Genomic DNA, 22,900 nt, shown 5'->3' on the forward strand with positions numbered 1-22,900 from the left:
ATGTTTACCTCTAAACGTACGGTTTTGTTCTGTCCCGTCGGTATTACCCAGAGCATGCACGGTTCATCCGGTCTCATCTACACCTTCAGCCACATAAATCTATTTGAGAATTCGTGCAATTCAACCAAAGTGCAAATGCAATTTCTTTGAGTTGAAAACAATTGCTGCCAAGTACCGGCCCTGTCCCAACGTTCTTTTTTTTTTGCATCCCCGCTGAAAATTGAAGTAAACTATTACATACACATGTGTACACAGCACACACACACACTCACATAATACACTGGTACACAATATAAAATCGCACGCATCGCAACACGGTAGCAGACACTTACTTCCGCTCAATCTTACCAGCATCCGATCGCTTCGGTAAGCCAGCGGTTGTACGTTGATTAGCATATTTATAAATTTTCATATTTGTTGCCTGTGTTTCCACGCTCACGCCCTTGTAAAGAAGGTGGTGGACGGTCTTGGAGGACTTATTTTTCTATTGCATTATGTGACCATGATAGGATGGGTACCGAATGTGCATACATTTGGTTGGCTACACCGCTGCGCTGGTAGAGACAATGTGTTAAATAGATATATCAAATTGTGTATAAAAAAAAATGCAATGAACATCCTGCACTAACGCACATAGCTCTAAGAATCGGTAGGTTCAACGGCAAATGAGCAAATACTTGAATCGCAACAGAAGGCACTCGAAATGATTGCGAGAATCAATAAAATTAGCAAACAGTCATTGAACAGTCTCTTCGCATTTCATTTAGAAATAGTAAAGAAAACATTGTTGTTGAGGAAAATGGATGTAAAAGAAATATTAAACTTTCTACACATTTATAAACTGACCCTTATTGAGATACATTTTACCGGTTACCACTTAGATATCCACATTATTCGATTTATTTACTCCAAGGAATTCCTGTAATGTCAAAACCATACATTCTATTAACCTAATTCATCATTCACCACCAAAACTTTCCATCAAACCTACGCACATAAAACGGGAACACATGTACGTTTCATCACATCACGAAATCTAGTTCCAATCGATCCAACGGTGGGACATTTGCCATGTTTCTATTTTAATTCAATTAAAATCATTCCCCGCCGCCATTGCATGTGATCATGGAAATGCAGCTATTTAACCTTCTATTCCCGCTGGATTCGCATGATAGATTGTGTGGTGTGCGGCTCGAAATCCCTACACGATCGTTATTCATTCACCACATTTTCTTTAGGACCGGGAATTGGAGTTTTGGTGAAATTCGAAACCAAGTGACATTCGGGAACTGGTCACCTGCTGGGGTGTGCTGAGCTTTTACGGTGCGTGACCAGTTCATTAGCTGTGATTTGTGAAGATATTTGCCCCGTGCGGGTACAAGTGCGTGCATTTCCTTTTCTTTTGTCTTCTGTCGCTTAAGGTAGGTTGACAATTTCTCCAGCCAGGTTGTGGTGTTTGAAGAATAACAACCTTTTTTGGTTTAAAAGCGGTAATGACTAGTTTTGCTTAATCTTCTGCTTGTTTTGCAGGTCGCACACAAATGTAAAATGCATTCCGTTTATGGCCTTAAACGCTTATATCATTTCAAGAAAAAATCATTTTCACAAATTTTACTTTCGTTGTATTATTTAACCAATATTTAATCTTCCGTTGGACTACTCATCGCGTCCGGGTTAAGACTAAATTTCAAACGAAACTGTGGAACCAATTTGATTATAGTTGCGAAACTCTGCCGCTGCATGATGCGATAGCGCTGCAAAGCGTTTCAAAGCTTCCGTTTTATGCCACATAGCGCTAGTGTATCATGCGTTATTGAAAGGCAATGATCGTGGTGAATGCACGATGGGTAAATATTGTCTTGCTAGCGTAGCAATAGTATTTTTTTTCCTCTAAAATATATTTAAAAAAATAAGAAAACAATTAAATAAAAACATACGAATACCACAACATTGGTATGAGGCTATGTTTCACACTTTCACACTGTTTTAAGATTTGAAAAATATCTTAAATTTTCAACATATTTAATGGCCTCAACATTTAGTGATTCTCAAGTAATATAAAGAAGACCAATACGACGATTACAACTATTTTCCATTTAACTAAGATTCGACGTAGATTTGTATTACCAATTTGACTGGATTTACACTGACCTTGGTAGTAAAACCGCTTGCCCAATTGTCCAGCTGCTGCAGCTGCTGCAACTGCTGCCGCCGTTAACCCATTCGACGAATGTTGAATCGAATGCTGTTGCTGTTGGTGCTGCTGTTGTTGCGCCTGTGTCACCGATTGCTGATGCGCTTGTTGTTGCTGCTGTTGCTGTTGTTGCTGCTGTTGCTGTTGCTGCTGCTGTTGCTGCTGTTGCTGCTGTTGCTGCTGCTGCTGCTGCTGCTGCTGATGTTGTAAATGCACAAGTTGTTGCGATTGTTGGTGTTGCTGACTGGCAGCATGATGCTGCGATGGTCCCGGTAAGGTATGTTGTGAGTGCTGTTGGTTTTGTGACTGTTGCTGTTGCTGCTGTTGTTGTTGCTGCTGCTGTTGCTGTTGATGCTGTTGCGTAGTGTTATGTTGCTGTACCTGACTGTTAGCAGCAGCTGCGGCCGCAGCAATCGCAATGCTGTACGAGTTTTCGTTGTAAAGCCGCTGATAATTCGGAAAGGGCCAATTGTTAGCATTCGATCGTCCAGGCGAAGGACCCGGAGAGTTGCCTGCTCCTGTGACGGTTGCATTTGTGTTGGTAATGTGATTTTGCAGCTGTTGAGAAACTGCCCAGGGGTTCGAGCGTCCACTAGAGTCCCCATGGTGTTGGTTTGTGTGCTGATGCTGTCCGTGTTGCATATGTTGCTGCAGGTGAGATCTGTTCGGGGAAGGTTGTTGGTGTTGTCCTTGGTGTTGTTGCTGTTGTTGAGGCGCTTGATGAAGTTCGAGATCGGTGTCACAATCTGAGGCGGACACAGTCGCTTGAGCAAGCTCCTCATCCGTCAAAGATTCGCTACGAGCAGGTCCACTCTCGTCCGAGGACATTCGGTAGTATCCGGCCATAGCGGCGGCACTTGGACCGGCAGGCGGTTCGTAATAGCTGCCACAGGCTGTCTCTGTACCCATGCTGATTTGTCCTTTTTTTCCACCAACTCTCGTACAGTTTCTTATCAACAATGTAGCAGGATTCTCACGTGCAAACTACTTTCTAACTATGTCCTTTGAATTCGGTTTAAAGTTCACTTGGGAATGCTAGTTACGTTTTCGCTCAATTTCAATTTTTAAATATGCATTCCCAAAAGTTATTTCACAGGACAAAGAGCACAATTCACTTAACGATTCACCGGGCTCAGAATTGGTTTGTTGCACCACTTTTGCAACTTTTGGCAGTAGAACGATACACGACCAGTTCTGCTCATTTTTTCCAATTCAAAATTAATCCCAACGTTCAAACCAAGAACGGTTTTCGTTTTCGTTTTCGGAAACGATTGCAGAATCTTCTTTTTAAACACTTTTATTATGTTTTAAGTACACTTTTGTGGTTGTTCAGTTTCACTTCACTTCACTCCGTTTCATATAAACATCACTAATGGAGATATGATATAGTGCACAATAAATATTTGTTTATTTGTTTGTTCGAAATAATTCTCCGTACATCCAGTATATGATTCAACACGCACACAAATATTCAACTCTGTAAATGTATGGAATAGAAAAGCCAGAAAAAGGACAAGATACTGTTTGGATGTGGCACAACGAATTGTGTCCCTGTAAGAACCCTAAGTACGCTAGTGAAAGTCCGTTATGAAAAATACTCCGTTCTCTATCTTGGATATCCCTGAAGCTTTAATTTAATTTTGCAAATTTTCTATTAACAAAAAGGTTTTTTCAAACCTCAAAAATATTTTAAAAACTTCAAATCTGTTACTTTTATCTTCACTAAATAAAATGACCACCTTTGCTAAATCTTTCGATCGATTCTTCCAGATCAAAACTGCTGGTTTGATTAAATCACTTCTTCACTAAATGATCTCTCACAACAGTACAACTGCACGGGGAGCAACGCAATAGCTCGAAGGATAAACCACAACGACCAGCCGGCTTATAGACAAACCATCAGCGAGCGCTTCCGGAATGGAACTGTTTCGCGATCGCACCGTAAGCGTCCCGGTCTCAGCGAACTGCACAATGTAAGTTGAACCTATCGAGGCAAACACGTTTCAGACACGCAGCTCAACAAACCGTCAGGACGAACCACATCCGGCAGGACCGTGCGGCTCATGCTGGAGAAAATGTGACCACCGATGGCAGGGTTCGAATGGAGGCGAGGATTTGCCTTTCTCCCGAGCGGCCCAGCTTTCATTCACATTTTGCAGCCGGCTGTGCCGCGTGCCCAAAAGGAAAATGCTACCTCGATGCCTCGACCCCTTTTTTAACTTTCCCCCAAACCAGGACGGGAAGGGGAAGAAAGGGACACACATTCCTTATGGCTTCCATTTAGTTCACCTCCCGGGGTGGGATACCCACATAGAAACGCACAACGAAGAAATCCCGAACCGTTCTACGAAACGAACGAACGACGACAACGACGACCGGAGAAAGAGAAATGTGCCTCAAATGGCTTTGAAAGCTCACCTAGAACTGGTGCTCCATCGTCCGGGAAGCGCAGGAACGGTTTGCAACCCTCGAGTTCAAGTGTATGTGTTGGTTAAGGGGGTGGGTGAGGGTGGCGAAGGACAGGTGATGGAGAGGCATGGGTCACGTTAGTCAGACGCGCTTTGCGTTGGGCGACCAGACGGCACCACCACTTGCCAACGCTTTACTATTGTGTGTCAGCCACCAGCCGCCTCCATCGCAGTGAGAAACCTGAGGATCACAACACCCGCTACCACTACTCCCACTACCATACAGGAGGGGGGGGGGGGGGGGGGGTTGTGAGGTTGGTGGTGTTGTTGTTCGTGTCACGCGGATGAAGACACGATCCATCGACAGTAATGCCTAAACAGAATAAAACAAAACGCCTTCCATTTTCCGATGCGTGTAGTGGTGTCGAGTAGATGGTTTGGACGGATGTGGATGAGCTGGTGTGCTCTGCTATGTATTCATATGTATGCGCATTGCACGTGGCAATCCATGTTTTGCACACCCTCCGATGAATTTATATTCATTTTTCCCATCCATCACCGCTCGCTTCTCCGTGTCTAGCGATCTAGTCAACGCCGAAGCGAGACGCATCGAAACGCGCTCTCTGCAACGTGCCTTTCTAGTGCGCGGGGTCGATTTTCATCACCCACTCATGCCACCATCCACCACCTACCTACCTTGTGGGTGGGTGTATATGTGCGACGGGAGCAGCGATACAAACGATTCCTGCAATTGGCATCAAGTCACATACACACAACAATATTTGAGTGAGTTCGTTCCGGCGCTTGAATCGCGACTATTGGGAAGGGGTTATTTATTTTAAATTTCAACCCCCCTCCCCCCTCCCCCCTCCTTGCATGTGAAGCATCGACACGGCAGCATCGGCAAGATGATACCCCGACCGCAGTAATGAGTGATGGAATCCTTGTTGCGAGATGAAATTGCAAAGGAAAACCCAACGTTTCGTTTGCTGTTTGCAGCAAAAAAGAAGGGAAAATGTGTCAATTGCAGCACAGGATGGATGTGTTTGATAACAAACAATGGCTGCATATGAACTACAGCCGAACGAACGAATATGCTAGCCAAAGCTATTTCTGTGTCAAATTTCTCCAAAAGAACATTTACATTGCACAAGATTAAAACGTTTAATTCTAGCGCTCGCTCGTTTAAATTAACCAGCCACACAATTGTTGACTGTTTGAGATGAAATGAATTCGAACCCTTCGGCAGGCAAAACTCTCCCACATAACCATTCGCTTGCTTTTGTCATTGCACTTGCATTGCTTCAGTTGAAGGTAGTTGACTTTCGTTTTTCCGAGAAAATTAATATATTTTTCACACATTGAAATGTAAATGGAATGGTGAGAATGGTGTTATTACTTGGAAACAATGTTAGCGTTTCCAGAGATTATATGTCTTTCATTATAAAGTTTGGTGTGAAGAAAATCGTATAATTAGGAAGTACAGTTTGGTTGACGTACATGTTATTTTGGAGTTGAATGATTGATTGAATGATTAGCATACAAACCTCAAGCACTTTGTGTTACACTGGTTAGACATTTATTAGTACTCACAAAAGGTAACATTTTCTGCATCATCTTCTAGTAGAGCGTTTCATAGAGTTGACACTTACCTGGAAGAAAAAGTAGAAATAGTTTATTAATTTGATGTGATTTCAACAAGGTTTATGCATTTTTTTGGTTTTAAAAATTTTGAAACGTAAGTAAACTTTCATAAAAAAAATTCAATTTCATTTGATTTCAGTTCATTTATCATAACAGCACTTCTCGTCATAAAAAACGCATTTTTATCATCGATACGCTTTCTTAAATGCATTTTTCTAAGTGCATCAGAGCATGCATTTCAGTAAACGCATCCCAGTCAACATCTTCCATCGGTCACCCCTTATGGATATGTGTATTTAAATATTTGAAATAAATTTATCCTTCCCGGGAGCAGCGAGCGGGTCTAATGGGCCCGAAAGCTAAATCAATTCTGTCTCATTTTCATCAATGCGTCCTGATCGCTCGCCACAAACCATTGTCGTATGAATTTCAAATTTGCACGTTTCCTTAGCGACTGTTGCGAGCATTTCTAGCGTGAGGGCATAGACTCAAGCACTGCTACAGCACTTTGATCTAATGTAAACTTTGTCACCGATCCCATACGCCTTCTTGAGCAGAAGGTAAGTTAATCCTCCAACAGGATTCACCCAAAACTCCAACAGGTTTAGCACGAACCACACCGTACAGGTCGCCGTATGAAGTCAAATGTTTTTGTTTACATTTGCTGTCCCATTCGCCTGCAGGCACCGGAATCGTTCGTGCGCGTCCATCCCAATGCCTGACCGTTTCGGTCGAGGGTAGGCCAGCCGGGCGACCGACAGCGAGTGGTAATAAAATTCGCACATCCGGACGGACGACACTCACATTCAACAGATCGCACATCTCCGAATGTGTCCATGCTCAACACACACCCCGGCGCGCGCGTTGATAGAGAAGCACCGATGCCGTATCGCCCTAATCGCACACAATCATTCGCCGGCTCTCACTTGCCCTTCCGGAACGCACGCTACCGACAACGGAGTCACGTTTGCCGAACACGTGTCACGCGGTTTTGTCGCTCCATCTCTGTGCCAGCGGTCGGTTCGAGGTGGAAGTGTAGTTGGTGGGCGGACAGGGCAAAGTGCGGGAGGTGCCAGCCGGTGTTTCGCTTTATCTCCGCTTTCCTCCTTACTTTTGGACATGTTGCTGGTGTTGTGTTGGTGCGCGATTGCGCCGTGTTTCTCGATGCTGGTGAACGACGCTTTTTTGGCGTGTGGCGTTAGCTGTTCGTTATCATATGAGCGTTATGTGTAACGGTAACGCTTTTGGAAATGAATTCTTTTCCAGTTGTGAGTTCGTTTCGGAAGCTAATAGTCAACTAATAGTGTTTCTATCATAACTTCAAGTCATGTAAAACATTTTTCTACAATTTGATTTCGTTAGATAGCATCTGTTCTCAAAATAGATTAGGAGCTAATTTGACAGACCAATGTATAAGCAACCATGTGCTGCAAGTGTGATAACGCTAAACTAAAATAATGTCAAAATATTCAGCTTAAATACGCCACAATTTACAAAACATTATCCATCATTCAAATATTTAAAAAATTACGCTTATTCTGTAGCGCTGGTCAATAGCGCCACCTAGAGGGAAACGTTTGAAGCTTCCATAGTGAAAGATTAGAGTTGAAACATTTCATGCATTGAAACTTTTCACTAGAAGAGTTTGTTGATTAATTTTTAGCTCGTTGATAATATAAAATAATTTTGAGTTAACTTAAGTTTAATTAACTAGTTTGGAATCGATCGAGTGTTTATAGAAATTAAAGGTAATTATTTATTAAAGATTTTGCTCGAGGAATATTCGCTAAGAGGAAACAATATAACCAAAAATGAAATTTAAAGCTGCTTCAACATAACATAACATCAACCCCGCTAGAGGTTGCTGTATTTACTAGTATTTACCTAGTTTAATAAATTTGTTTCCCTTTATTTATAGAGAATTTGAGTCTCTGAAACTACATTTGCCTTTCACCAAGTTTACAAGACATTTAAACATAATAGTATTACTTCATTCCACACCACATCTTCCAACACTAAAATTATAGTAATTTCAACTCAACAAAGTTATACTTTAACATCATTTCTTTAGCGACAATCGTCTAATTCTCTTCTCAGCGTAAGATTGCTTATCCTTGAACCTGCTCAGATACACCATCCTCCACAGCCACGTGACAAAGCACATCCCGACGGCCAATGCTTTTGCAATGTGTTGTATCCATTGCCATCCAATACAGGTGTCTAGCCACGTGATTCAAAAGGTTTTTGCACTTGTATTCCCGAAGGATGGTTCTACATGTTTGAGAAAATGCTGTGCCTCTTTCCACCCAGTACCACACAAACATTCCACTGAATGTACTTTACTCGTATACTGAAAAAGAAAGTACGACAACCTCCTCCTTTATGTCCTTCAGAGTCGACCATTTTCTCGAATTTGTTGATGCGTGCTTTAAATGAAAGATGTTTAATTTTTTTTTCTGCCCGAAATATGGAAAACTTTCGATAGCACTTCAATCAAGTCTCTTAATGCAAGAACTTATGCTTAAGAAGATGTTTTACTTGCTGGAAGAAAAACACAACCACACAAGGCACACGTCAAACACGAGAAGAACCATTCAACATTTCCCTTGCCATGCAATTCCCGCAGGAGAGATTGATGGTTTGGAGTTTTGAGCTGTAGGTAAATACATGTAGCAGGAAAGGCAGTCGGACTTTCGTTCGTACCGTCTTATTCCGTGAAAAGAGAAAGAAACATTTGTATATTTGATTTATTTTCCTATGCATAGGGAAAACTGCTCTCTTAAGGCAAAGTTTTGTTCTTAGGCAAGCCTTGGTCGTAAGATGCTGATCTGTGTCAGTGAAAGTGATTTCGTCTCATAGTTTAAAAGAAAAATATATTTTTACATTTTTATACTCGTATTGAGGCAAACATAGCTCCAAATAAAATATTCCCGTTTTACACTCATCGTTTTAAAAAAAATCTCAAAGTCACTAGAGCTATAAAATATATTCCTTTCTTTCACTAAAACATAGCACCTCGAACTCAGTTCCGGCCAACAGCAGAAAATACCGACCGATAACAACCACACGTTAACAAAACGGCCACACCTTGAACAAACTGTTGATTTATGACATAATCGCGATGACACGCTCTTCACGTTGGATTTCAATGAGGGAGGCAAATTGCAATCTTATCCAGCCGCGATTACAATTCACGGGTGGAATTCGCGAAAACGAGGAACAAAAAAATAATAATCGCACACTTACAATGAAGCTCCTGTGTTTGCTAAAAGTGGTTGGTTTGAGCCGATTTCGAAAAGCCGGGAAGAACCGGTACAGCAGGTCTTTATTATCATATAGGGTTAAAAATGAAACGTACGCTTATCATCGTATGTTGTGTGAGAAAAGCATCAGCCCTACAACGCATGATGATAGCAAAAAAAAAACCCCAGAAAAGGGATGGGTAAAACATTTGATACGAAAGTACTTTTTTTTTTATTTAAACATTATATTTCAGGTTAAAAAATGTTTTATAATATCGTTCCACCTCGACAAATTTGGTGCGATTTGTATCCGAGTGTGCGAACTGTATGGACCAGGGCATACAGATTGACTGCATCTACACTGACCTAAGGGCAGCTTTCGATAGTATATCCCATGAAATACTACTCCGTATGCTCCATTTGTTAGGCTTCTCCATCAAAATCACAGCATGGCTGAGCTCATACCTCCTAAACCGCACATATCGCGTTCAATTTGGCCAACACACCTCTCGTCCTTTCACCAGCACCTCAGGGGTTCCACAAGGAAGCAATCCGGGACCGCTTCTATTTATCCTGTTTGTCAATGATCTGTGTTCTGTGTTACCTGACGATTCTTACCTTCTGTACGCTGACGACGTGAAATTGTTTATGCCTGTAAAAACTACAGACGACTGTGAGAGACTACAACATGCTGTTACTGTTTTTAACCTGTGGTGCGTCCAGAACTCATTGACGGTTTCTACAGAAAAGTGCTTTGTGGTGTCTTTCACTCGGACGCGCTCACCTCTTAGGTACGAATATCAGTTAAAGAGCGTCAAGATAGCGAGAGCTAAAGAAATGCGTGACCTAGGCGTTTTGATTGACGATAAGTTGACTTTTAAGCATCACTATGACAACGTTATTAACCGCGCAAATAGAACACTAGGTATGCTGTTTAAATCGACCAGGGACTTTAATGACCCATATTGTCTAAAATCTCTGTATTGTTCGTTGGTTCGCCCGATGTTAGAATACTGTTCTATTGTGCCTTGTCCTTATACTGTTATATCTATAAGACGACTTGAGACAATACAGAAAAGGTTCACACGATACGCCATAAGAAAGCTTGGTTGGGCAGACGGATCCTTACTACCACCCTACAATCAACATTGTCTTCTTCTGGGCCTAGAAACGTTAGAAGTCAGGCGCAACAGAGCTCAGGTTATCTTTATAGCAGGACTACTACTTGAAACCATTGATGATTCGTCACTAGTAAGTAGGATTTCTTAGGGTACTAACGCCCCACTTAAGGCCATGATTAGGCGTTTCAATCAATGTTCGTGTCAGTTTGATTTTACGATGTATATGTCCCAATTTAAAAGTTCTCTGCGTTTATTGTAAATCCTTGTAAAGCGTCTTAGCCATAGCAAGCGTGTTTGCCTCGTTAAACCGTTCTCGGTGGACGAATTAATTAATAAACAATAAACAGTAAACAATATAACTTAAAAAAATCTTTTTGAAAGAATAAAAAAATTCTTAGAAGAATATCAGTTGAAGAGTTAGTTGCAAACTAAATAAAAATTCTAAAAGGTTTTTTAGCAACACTGATCTTAAATTCAAATGATCCATACGATCTTAAAAATTTGGAGAAAATATTTATTTAGATCGTAAAACATAAGGTAATTAATATCTCACGAGTATTAAAATTGTCTCCTTAGAAAGAGAAATACATTATAAAAACCAATTAAGAACAACAAAACCAAGAGAAGTTGGTACAAATACGATCGAACAGTCCATATTGTAACACAACAAAACTATGCCAAACTACATTGTCGAGTTGTTTTGAATACAAGACCGCTTCGTACTTCCTCTAATCATCAACTATGGGCAATCGTCGGTTTGATTGATTTACAACCGCACCCCCCCCATCCCACCGCCAAATCAATTTCCCTCGGGAGCATCACCTACCAAAGGTTGTGCTTCTTCGAATTGTTTTCTGCTTGTAAACTGTTTTCATACACACTTATACATCACTCCACCTAGCTTATCAACGCTTCGCATGGTACAGCGACCAAGCGGCATGTTTTGGGGTTTCTAATCATAAGACACTCGGCCATGTTGGGCTGATGTTTATGGGCAGCTTTTTTGCGTCATCTTCTACCGGGAGAGTCCATCACACCCCATTCATGACCTCCGAAGCCAAGGTAACGCCAGTGCGCACCTCAATCACCGCTCGTCATCCGATGTCCGAAATTATCACGCGTCACTGATAAGCCGCACGCAGAAACACAGGAAAAATCTGCACACACACACACACACGCAGTCCAGGCTGTATGCAAAGTTCACGTGATATTTCGCTGCTCTTTATGTCCCAACTGCTGACGTTTGAGTGAGGATGCGCAAACAGACCCACATGGCTACGCACATGGAGCCGAGCAGAAGATCGTCTAGCGTTAATCTTTACGGCAAACGGCACGGTCTCATGCTCCAAACATGGGTACAAGTCGAGTAAACTATTCCATTCTTTTGTACCACATTTTTGTTGTTGGTTTACTCCTTGCAATACTTTATGACGAAATGCCGAACGCTTGTTACCCTGACAAGGCAAAGTCGAGCCTCCAGACGGGTCGCGCATAGCAACCCTCTGTGGCTACGCACCGGGATGTACTTCGTCCGCGTAACGAGGTCGTTACCAAGCTAGCTGCGTCGGCTCGTCGGACGATGAGTTCGCACTTTGGTGTGAAAGAAAAATGAACCAAGGCACGGCAACGTTGTTTGCTTTCTGGCAGTTGAAGCCGATAGGATGCAGCAGTAGAGGTTGAAGATGTAGACGGAAGGTACGTCACAGAGGGAAGTAGAGCAAGGAAGGAATATAGAGCAGATAACTGATAATTGAATCGCTCTTGGTTTAAAATTAGAGCAATTAAATCTTACAGTCGAAATTAGAAACGTCTATTGCTATTTCAAAGAAATAATTATTGCCTGATGCTTTCTACTATTCTTCCATTGCCCTAAGAAATTGTTGTTTAAGGGACATGAGAATACTAACAACATTTTTAATATAATTATTTGAATTTCGGTATAATAAGAATAATTTCCATAAAACTACACACATATAAACATGTATTTTTACGTTCTATTTAGATCAGACGATCGATCGGTTTTAATTCTTAAAATACAATTATCAGTTCATACCAGACTTTCAGTCCGTATAAGACCAACGGTTACAATATTTAAAAACAAACCGACACTCAAACTGCTCGAATTTTACTGCTCGATAGTGAGTGACGCATCTCAAGGCGCAAGTCACGCGGGAACGAGTTTACATTCTTATTGTTTTATTTACATACATCTTTGCATGCATGTATTGAATGTAATACGACTCTCGCTCTCTATGTTACACATTCTCTCTTACTATTTCGCTCTCTTCTATCTTCCGTCATCAAAACAATTCTCTGAGCATTCGAAAAAGCTTTCATCGCATCGAGTGCTACATAAAAGCTTTCGGAACTCATTTTCCGGCATGCTCCTGCTCAGCTACGTTAGAGAGAACCGCCACAGCACGGGGTCGATTTTGTTTGCGTAGGAGTAAAGCAACATAAACATTGGGAAGCTTGCCTTACCTATACCATCAAGTGGAAGTGTTACAATAACAACTTTACGAGCTTCTACCTAAAGCTTTAGCACGCACTGAGAATTTTTAGCCTCGACAATTTCACTCTTACGAATGCTTCTTCTTTCTTGCTTATGGCGTATGGTGGTTTCATTAGCATTTTTATGATGTCTGTAAGGTCATAAAATTATGTTTTTTTGTTTGTTTTGAACAGCTCGTAGGAGTTGCTGCCATGTTTAAATGAGAAGAGGGACCTTCGTGCAGTACTGATCCTTTACCCTCACCGATCGAGGCGAATGACTTTCCACGGAATCAATGTAAGGTCAAGGCAAGTTTCCCTAGAGTCCGAGGCGTTGTCACTCTCGGATCCATAAATTGCATCATTTCTGGTTAATCTATGGCTCAGCGAATAGGACAGAGTGTAGTTAGGGCTTGAAGCAATACTGCTACACTGTATGCTTTCAACTCCCATTTCACTCTCTTCCAGTAAAGAATGTAACGAGTAAATTGTAGACAAAAATAATCAACCAGAGCAGCACCGGATCACAAAACGGAACGCATACCATCACCAACAAGGCAAGGACCAACACACAAATGCAACACAAATGATTTTGAATCCCGACCCACTGGCGAGAGAAACGTGAGCTCACCGTTAACGGGCTGCTTTTAATAATGCAGCGGCAAGCTAGAATAAATACCCCCGAATGACGTCATTGTCGGCTTTTCTCACGCGCTTTCTCCGGCCCAGGACACTTTCGGCTGGGAATATCTAGAATTTTTATGATTCTCTCTTTTACATGACTGTTTTTTTTTGTCGTCGTTGTTATTTTTGCGTTTTTCTCTCCCGCTCTGGTGCTGGAACTCGCATAGAACTCCTACACTCCCGTTCTCGGACGACCGACGTCACTGCGGAACTGGTCGTGAAACCAAACAAATGGGACACATTACATTGGCTCACCGTACACCAAGCGGGCTAACGAATGAACGGGCGAAATTTCCGCCTGTCCACTTGGCATGACATTTTCGGCCAGATGTTACTTCTGTTTCGATATATTTTTCTGATGACTCATGTGACCGACTGCGAAAGATACATTGTGAATGTCGCAGTGTTCGGCAGGATGAAGAATGTTTCGTTTTGACAGTGCGGTCGGACTGCAAATGAAACCAAATACGAATTGGTACTGCCTTTAAAATAGGCTTGTCAATAGTAATATTTTGATGAGGGAAGGTTATTTAAATAAATAGTTGGTAAATGTATCACAAAGAAAAGCAGCTGCGAATTGGTTCAAAAAGCTAAAAGGGGATGTTGGTTTTATATCTTAATTTTAGTGTTTATAGAAGATCTTGTTTTTTGACTGTTAGTGCTTGTAAAGTTAGATTAGCGATTAAGATAGTTACGAAGGTCATATTAAGCTTGAAGATTTTATCCATTAACAGCAATGATACAAAAAAATTAGTGAATTTACAATGAAAATTTTTTTCTTCTTTATCAGTTAACTGATCAAAAACAAAACTTCGTGTACAACTACAACAACCATAAGTTAAAACAACATTTCTTCGTATTGTGAACACACAATCCACTGAGAAAAACACGATCAATCGACAAGTTTTCCGACAAATCGCTTTCACTCGTCAAACGGATGGAAGTTTACCCAGACACATTCACACCGCCCTACACATCTGCTCACAACGATCACGGAAATCATTCACCGGCCCACCGCTGAAGCTGATTTTGATTCGATTGGCAACAACAAAACGCTTTCCATTTCCTTTTCCACCCATAAACACGTGGTGCGCGAGACTAGTCACGAGTTTAAATATTTATCCACCCCGGAACCGCATCACATGACTCTAGTAGGCAAGCAGTAGTGGTAGGCAAAGGCGCGAACGCGATAAAAAAGACTGCACCTGACTCCGGGGCGTCATGTTTTTTTGGGGAGGGAGTGAGTTGCGCTCTAGTGGCGCACTGTTGTTTAGATTTGGCATCCAGCCGAAGCAGAAACCCGCCCTTTCCTCAAGGTGAGGATTTAATTTATCGCGCTCTACTCTTCCAGGCAAGTATGCACGCACACACGCACGTTTTAAAATGCACGTCTCGAAATGAATGAAACTCGCATATGTTCATCAAGGGTAGTAAAGTGTTTGACATTATCTAAGAAAGAAAAATAAAAGCACTCCTCACATGACGCATGGGGCGAAGGTTGAGGTGCGTATTTATTCTCTTTTTCGTCAGTGTTCTCCGTTTCTATTAGAGACTAAATATGGCTAGGTGCTGGTGCGCAACGCGCAATCTTATCTTATCGACACACTAGTTGCGGTCCACAAATTGGTGTCGCTAGGCACGAAGCGTTAAGATGGATGGAATGTGTGGTTTTGTGGCTTAGAAAAACGCATTGATACTGCTGGCCGATGAGCTTGATGTCGCATCGTGCGCGCATTGCAGGGAAAATATGATGGAACGCTTGGAACGCCGGCAAGCTTCTTCGCAATAGCTCCCAATTAGGTAGAAATGCGAGCAGTATGTTTGTGTACCTGAGATAACACATTCCTGCAGGAGACCAAATTATAAATTTATTTACAACAGCTACACATCACAACTCGTCTGCCATGTTGTTTAGTTGCCCAACAATAGACGCATATGTAAACATAGGAATTGTACTATTGACATGTGTTGAATGACAGTCATAAACGTAGTTTGGTGTTTGGATAAGCTGAATTTATTTGCCTTACAAGGAAACGTGGCAATAAAGTGAGAAGAGATTAGTTGACCACGTGTCAGCGTAAGCTCATTGCTAACAAGCGGTTAAAATAAGCTTAGCGAAAGAAAATTTATTGTTCCTTCCTACTGACACACATTATGCTAGTCATAAAAGTACTGTACAATATTTGGAAGTCTTGATGTTGGTGTCAACTTGTTGATGAAATCATCAAGAATTTCGTTATTTTGTTGCTTTTTGTTATTTTATTTTATTACATTCAACGGACCATATGTGGCCCCCTTGAAGCGACTTTTTTGACGTTTTACATTTCCAGTTAACATTAACCTTTTTACATTCAACAAGAAGTGGGCCGCACTGTCTTCTTCTTCTTTTTGGCTTAACGACCTCTAAGGTCATGCTGGTCATCGAAATGGCTTTCTAGACTGCCGATACCATGTAGTTGATTAATCAGTCCTCACTACGGGGGAACAGTCCGGATGGGATTTGAACCCCGGTCCTGCCGTTTGAAGACCGGCGCCGATGCCGATCTTGCCGTTGCCTAGATATTGATTGCAGAGAGCAGCGCCGCCGTGTCGATACGATTGTCAAGAAGACCAGCGACAAAAAGTCTCTGCGCGTTACAATTCCGCTGATTCAGCGACTCCAGGCCAAGTAACGCGCAACATCCATTGTAGTCGACCTAGGCACTCCAGCAACGCAGCGCAAGCCGTGTAAATTTACGCTTAATGGATCCCAGGCAAGCCAACGAGCGTGCCTACCAGCGGATTGCCCTTAGCGACGATGTCCTCTAGCTGGTCATGGAAGAAAAACTTAACGTCGAGGAGCACTTCTAAATCTCTGACGCAGCATTTACGGACAAGGGCAGTATCGTTAATGGTATACGTGCAGATTAAGGGATTACGCATTCTGGCAAACGTAACCTCAACGCACTTATCGACGCCATTCGTACAGCACCAGAACTGGAACGCACTGAGAGCATTCTGGAGTTACAGCTGATCTTCCTGGTTGCGTATCGGAAGTCACAATTTAGCGTCATCCACTTAAAGGAGAATATCACGAAGAGAAGTGGACCAAGGTTGCTCCCTTGTGGCACTCCTGAAGACCCGTTGATACGTCGACCAAGAACCTGAAGCTTGGCGAACAGCAACGAATGCGGAACACTGTAAAAAAGCTGCCTTGATGGACGTATAAATCGCATCGATTTGAAGGTCTGCATCGACGGCCCTGTGGCAGATTCTGACAAACTCAATCAGATTGGTGGAAGTCAAACGCTTGGGGACAAACCAGTGCTTTATCATTCTAGTCAAATGCCCGAATCGTTTGAGCTACATCTAATACCGAACATTACACTTTAAGTCTTTCCATAAATTTATCTTTAACTCTTTTCTCTCACTTCCGTACCAATCATGTCAACTTCTATTTGAAAATGGCTGAATAAGACAAACTCAACATGTGGCGTAGATGATGCCTAACTGTTGGCTTAGTTCTTTAGATCCCCCAGAACTACTGCTTTCTGCTTTCTTTTCCGTTTATCTATATGTTAACTTTCCATGATGGTCGTTATGCCTCTTTTTTATCTTTATACCTTGAATTTTGCTTTCTTCCATTTCTTCGTCTGTATAAACCTTTCCTTAATCTCTGTTTTTTTTACATGTTTGGTTTGTTAAAATTAAGTTTACCACAAAGGGCTACTCATAACTTTGACCTTTTGTAGAAGAAATTATAAACAAGGAATCGTAATTATGATGTTTCATTTAATCCCCCAAAATGTTAGTCAAATTTAACAAAACACCAAAAAGAGAACCATGTCAAAGTATTTCCATAATTACTCATTGTAGCCTTCTCTAATCTTTTCCTCCTTCTCTCTCTCTCTCTCTCTCTCTCTCTCTCTCTCTCTCTCTCTCTCTGTCTCTATATCATTCTCTCTCCTTTCGTTTCGTATTTCAATAAGTAAGTTCGCCACACCTAACCGAACTATCGCCCATATCTTACAGCACAATCTGATGAATGCATCCCACTGTGCAAAACGGCTTAAGATCTTGTTTTTATCTATAAATAGAATGCCGAACCCTTTTTTCCCCGGGCCCCGAATGTCGAATGCTAAAGCATGCGAATCGCACAGTACACGGTACCAGAAACTTGTGGCCACAGTTAATGGACGACCAGGTTGTTCGTTTTCCCATTAGCCGGGTTGGAATGTGCCCTGTTTCGATCGTTTTGCCTATTCTCTGTTCGGCAACAACAAAACGTGGTCGACGTGCAGCGCTTCCGGGCTGAAATCAGCGATCGAATCACACAACCGGTCGGTCTATTTTCGCGCACTTGCCTGCAATATCCAGTGGAACTATACCTCTAATGGCAAGGTGGTTATCATGTTTCGATTTCTTCCACTTCTGTGCTAGAAACCCTTTCACGGGGTGAAATGAGGTATCTAATGTATGGGTCGAGGGAACGTTTGAGAACTATTTATTGCCCCAGGGAGCATAGGGCGTGCAAGGGATAGTATTTCTTCGTGTATGTATTATACTTCGGGATGAAGTTGCCAGCCGCCAATTTCTTAGAGGAAAAACAATCTGTCACTCTTTGCACTGCGAAAACATTCCAGGTTTTTGGAAGATTGTTAGAGGAATGAATTACTTGAAAGATCGAAACATTGTTGAGAGTGGTGTAAGAACAACTCTTTCCCATTCTTGAGTAAAAATGTACCATCAACCATTACTTTGCTTAACCCCGAAGCTTCTAAAATGTCACGAACTGGAACGAATCGAACATCTTACTTTCCATAGTTTAAATATTTATTAACCACTTAGCTTCAGGCACACTGCTTCATTATCGATTTTCCACATCATTACTAAGCCTGTTCGCTAGAAAATTGCTATTGATTGAGGAAGCTTTTATTGTACCGACCGTAGTGAATGGCAAAAATCAATCATACTCATTCATACAAAACTACCATGCAAACATAACCACGAGCATGCATGGAGCTAGTGTAAGACTCCGCCGTTTGCTGACCTTCCACATTTCGTGACTTTTAATCCGTTAAATTCGACCGTACCTCATGTCCCTTCTTATGCACCTTTCAGCGTTGTGTGCGTTTTGCAAAGCCAGCAAGGTTTTCGGAATTCTGTTAGGAGGATGAAGTTTTTTTAAACATTTTTTTTTTTGTATTTTCGTTTGCCCGAAACATCGTGACCTGTCGTTGTCCATCGAACATCATTCACCGTGTACCGAAATTGAAAATCGACCCAGCAAAAAGCCGGGCTTCACACGAAGCATTCCATTGCAGGCCATTTTCTGTTTTTGCGAACCTGTACATTGCACACGACACGGTGCTGAGGGTTAGCCGATGTGCCGGATGTTTGTTTGGTTAGGCTTTCTAGGGTCCTACGCCCTTTTTTTCCTTGCTCTTTGCTTTGAGAATCAAATTTTCCATTCATTGTGTGGTAGTGTGTGAAGATGGTATTTTGTTTTGCCACTACAAGTAAACCGTTGTTCTGGGAGGGAGTGGTCGGGTTTGTTATCGAATTGTTCCACCTTAACAACAGTGTGCTGTGTGCGGCTTAACTAACGAACCGTACCAGCAGTGGCTTCGTTTTTTTTTTCGAGCATTAATCACAAAGCTTCAGAAGGAAAAGGGAAAGGAAGCTTATAGCATCATGTAACAAACGGTTCCATCGATGTTCCGTTTTGTCAACAACATCGAGAAAATGAATGTTTTTATGCAAAAATATGTTTGCTCTGCATTCTGTTACAAAGTAGTTGAAAATATAATGGTTTGAATACACTTACTAAATGAAGAATTCTTGCTCTAGAAATTTTTCACACATACCAGACTATTGTGATTTCTAGATCGCTTACCTGTGAAAAAAGAGAGAGAAAAGAGAGAAAATTAAAAAAAAACATCCAAAAATTAGCACCTTATCTACGCATTTTACATTTCAACTAATATGCCCACTCTTAAGTAAAAACCTTCCAATTCATCATATTGATCCACACGATCAGTGCGTGCGTTGTAAAGACAAATCAATCTTCGCAAATGCCAACCTTCATCAATGTGCAAAATAAACCAATCTGTTCCGAAGTTTGTCATTTCCAGTGGTGCAATTCACAGCGACCCTATTTTCTAGTCGGCTCTAAGGATTTCCATTTTAAATGATTCTTGTTTTCTCTCCTTTTCACAATCTACTGATTTCGAAGGATAGATTTTGCTCTTTTGCGAAGCCTAGCTCTTGCGAATGTGCGGGCGACAGTTACCCTTCGTTGACGAATTATCCCAAGCTGTCGACAAGTTTGCTGTAACAGTGAGCTGTGAATGGGTGGTGTCGTACGCTAGGATAGAAAACCCTCATCTTCATCGTATCGAAAGATGTGTTGCAAGTGTGTTGTCATTCGTAATCTTATCGCTCGTTCATGAGAACCGATTGATCATCATTAATCAGCTTAAATGTCTGTAATGCTGTTTTATTTGCCAGTGTTAAGTGTTAGCGAAGCATGGCATTGAACGAAGCATCGAAACATTAAACAGAACTCTCTACTTCTAAACAATATGAAATGCTAATAACCTTTTTTTGTGGCTTTTATTATTGCATGCCTATCCCGATCTGTTATCTAAAACTGCCCATCTATAGTGACAAACCACGAAGCTTAAATCCATCACATACTTAGCACCCTTCAAACTATCCATTAATGAATGTTTAATTTAAAACTTTCGCTTATCGCTTCGCTCCACTCGCTGCACGCTTCCATCTGATAGTGGAAAACAAAAGCCACCCTCTTGGACCATGTTGGATCACTACCAAACCCCAACGCTGCTGCTTCACGTGCTATAAATTTTCCATCGTTCCCAAATGGCCAATTTTATGGAGCAACACCTCGCGATACGATCTTGGTGGGTGTCTGGCGAGTCTAGATGCAGCATTTTTGTCATGCCCAATCGGACCGCTCGAGGAACAGTGACAGTAGGGTGGTGTACAATTGCCTTTAAGCGATGCTGTTGTGTGATTTCCGACCAGAACGAACGCAGAACAACGTTCGATAGCCGCTGAACATGCTAACAGTGACACGGGGGTCTCATCAAAACCCAACAAAACCGAACACTCCGCGATACTTGTGGACACGCAAAGCTAACCGCTTACTTTTGCGCTCGATTAAAGATGCATGTGACAAATGTTAGAGGCTCCATAATGGAGACGGACCGGGTGAACGGTGGACGGTGCTGCCACCGTGTAATGAACCATTACCGGCACGAAACTGTCACGAAACTGTAACCGTAACACTGTGGCCACATCTGTGCGCAGGAGTGGAAAGAGGTTCGATGCCTTTGATCATTGACGAGTGCATTCGCCGTGCCTTTTGACATTCATAAAAGCTGTAAACACTAACCAAACCAAACGAGACCAATGCATGGGAAAATTGTAGCCTTTACTCAATAATAAACAAATTTATTTACTTTTATGTGTGGGTTTGTTGAAGTCAATTTATTGCTGATTTTATTAAAATGTATTAAACTATAAAAAATGAAAAGCATATTCTCGTAGTAGATTACCACACTAACACATCGACCACTTCAGTGTCAATTGTTAGACACTGCAACCCTCTAAACCTTTACACCAGAGCCAACAGCTGTGTGACATTAATCGCTAATTACTTCGCCTCAATGACGCTGGCAAATGGTAGCCCATCGATTTATGCGTGCCGAACCCGTCTGAACCTGCCCACCGCAAAGGTCGCCGTCGTTGTCGTCCGTCGGTTTTACGACCGTGTGAAAGGGCAAATGTGTTGTGAGGAAGCTGTCTGCACGGTCAGCTGCAACTTCACCGGTTCGGTTCGTATCGATACGTTCGTAGTAGTTGCAGGAAATGTGCAACCTCATAAATAACCCAATCGCTCCTTAATCATAAGTAAAACAGTCGAACCGAGTGCAAACGGGTTTTATGCATATTCTACTGTGAATGTGTACCTACTGTGCAAGAGCTTAAAAGCTCTTCGGGTGAGTGTTTTTCGCTTGACAGCTATTTGCTTTTATTGCCACAAGTAAGAGTTTCTTTCGTGCGACTAGCTTCAAGGAATGTTGTTGTCGCTCAGTACGGAGCTACTCATCGCAAAGACGGTGTTCATCCAGAGAGGTGCAAAATGGTCGCCCGAGCACGAAGCGTGATTAATGATGATAAATGGTTGACCATCCGTTGAATGATTGTAAGGTGGACAAGGGTAAGTTCCCAGCTGCTGCTACACATTTGCTTGGGAAAACTAGTGGAAAAAGAGAATTTGCGTTGGCATCGCTGGCAGGGCGCTTCGTTACACCTCACTTGTAACCTGCCTGTCCTTGCTTGCTGCTACCAGGGTTATTAGTGACCCTCCTCCTCTCCAAGAATGGTAGGAAGGTATAGATTTTAAGCTGATGATTGTAGAACACTTCCAAAGAACGCATTACTCATGACTCATTGCACCAAGAACCAGTCACCAGCCACGATCATAACATCCACAGAACTTCCATCAAATAACTACACTGCGAGCAATGTGCTCATTTGGAGGATTGCTATTTTCTACCACCATGTCGTTGTCGTCGTTCATAGCAAACGTTTTAGATTTTCTATCGACTTTAAAATGTCACCACAACCACATGATTGGTGCAACAGTACGCCGTTTTGTAGGGGAAAAAATGGGAACTATTTTTAGTATGCCCGTATTCACGGCGTGACAAACGAACCCTGCGAGCGCGACTGCTAAACTGTGGTGGAAAACATGTCAAAAATTTAGTCTCTGTCTGTTTCGACTCGGAACACAGGGCAATGAGGCAACGGAGGTTACGGATTGTATTACGCGCTAAGAAACAGTTAATGAACTGGTCAAGGATGGATGGTAAGGGGAACGTTCGCTTCCTTCTAATTGACAGCGTTATTCGAGACGACCTCATTGAAATGTTTTAAATTTCACCGCAAAAATACAATCCATCAACTGGACAAGTTCCGGCAGTGGAGAGCAAAAAAAAATTGTTTTCGTTTGGAAAACGCAACCTCTCTACTGACGAGGTACCAGGCGTCTCCATTTGGCTAGTGTGTCAGAGTTGACTTTAACTCTTGTTGGTTGTGTACGGAGTC

At 42.0% G+C, this 22,900-nt stretch overlaps 4 protein-coding genes across 4 annotated transcripts in view; 3 read left to right on the forward strand and 1 right to left on the reverse strand.

The window, feature by feature from the left end:
* Positions 1-3,106, reverse strand: part of LOC126561952 (putative uncharacterized protein DDB_G0293878) — a 46,610-nt gene extending 43,504 nt beyond the window's left edge. Inside the window, exon 1 of the mRNA XM_050218341.1 lies at positions 2,152-3,106. Coding sequence (XP_050074298.1) covers positions 2,152-3,103 — 952 coding nt within the window. The 5' untranslated portion in view covers positions 3,104-3,106. The remainder of the gene's footprint in view (positions 1-2,151) is intronic.
* Positions 1-22,900, forward strand: part of LOC126563399 (ribonuclease kappa) — a 443,719-nt gene that overhangs the window by 315,053 nt on the left and 105,766 nt on the right. The window lies entirely within an intron of this gene.
* LOC126562237 (dolichyl-diphosphooligosaccharide--protein glycosyltransferase 48 kDa subunit) overlaps positions 1-22,900 on the forward strand; it is a 532,174-nt gene that overhangs the window by 287,618 nt on the left and 221,656 nt on the right. The gene's annotated exons all lie outside the window — the stretch shown is intronic.
* The window catches only part of LOC126563559 (dentin sialophosphoprotein-like), a 490,635-nt gene that overhangs the window by 266,579 nt on the left and 201,156 nt on the right, over positions 1-22,900 (forward strand). The gene's annotated exons all lie outside the window — the stretch shown is intronic.

This window comes from Anopheles maculipalpis, chromosome 3RL (assembly GCF_943734695.1).
Source record: "Anopheles maculipalpis chromosome 3RL, idAnoMacuDA_375_x, whole genome shotgun sequence".
Classification (NCBI taxonomy): domain Eukaryota; kingdom Metazoa; phylum Arthropoda; class Insecta; order Diptera; family Culicidae; genus Anopheles; species Anopheles maculipalpis.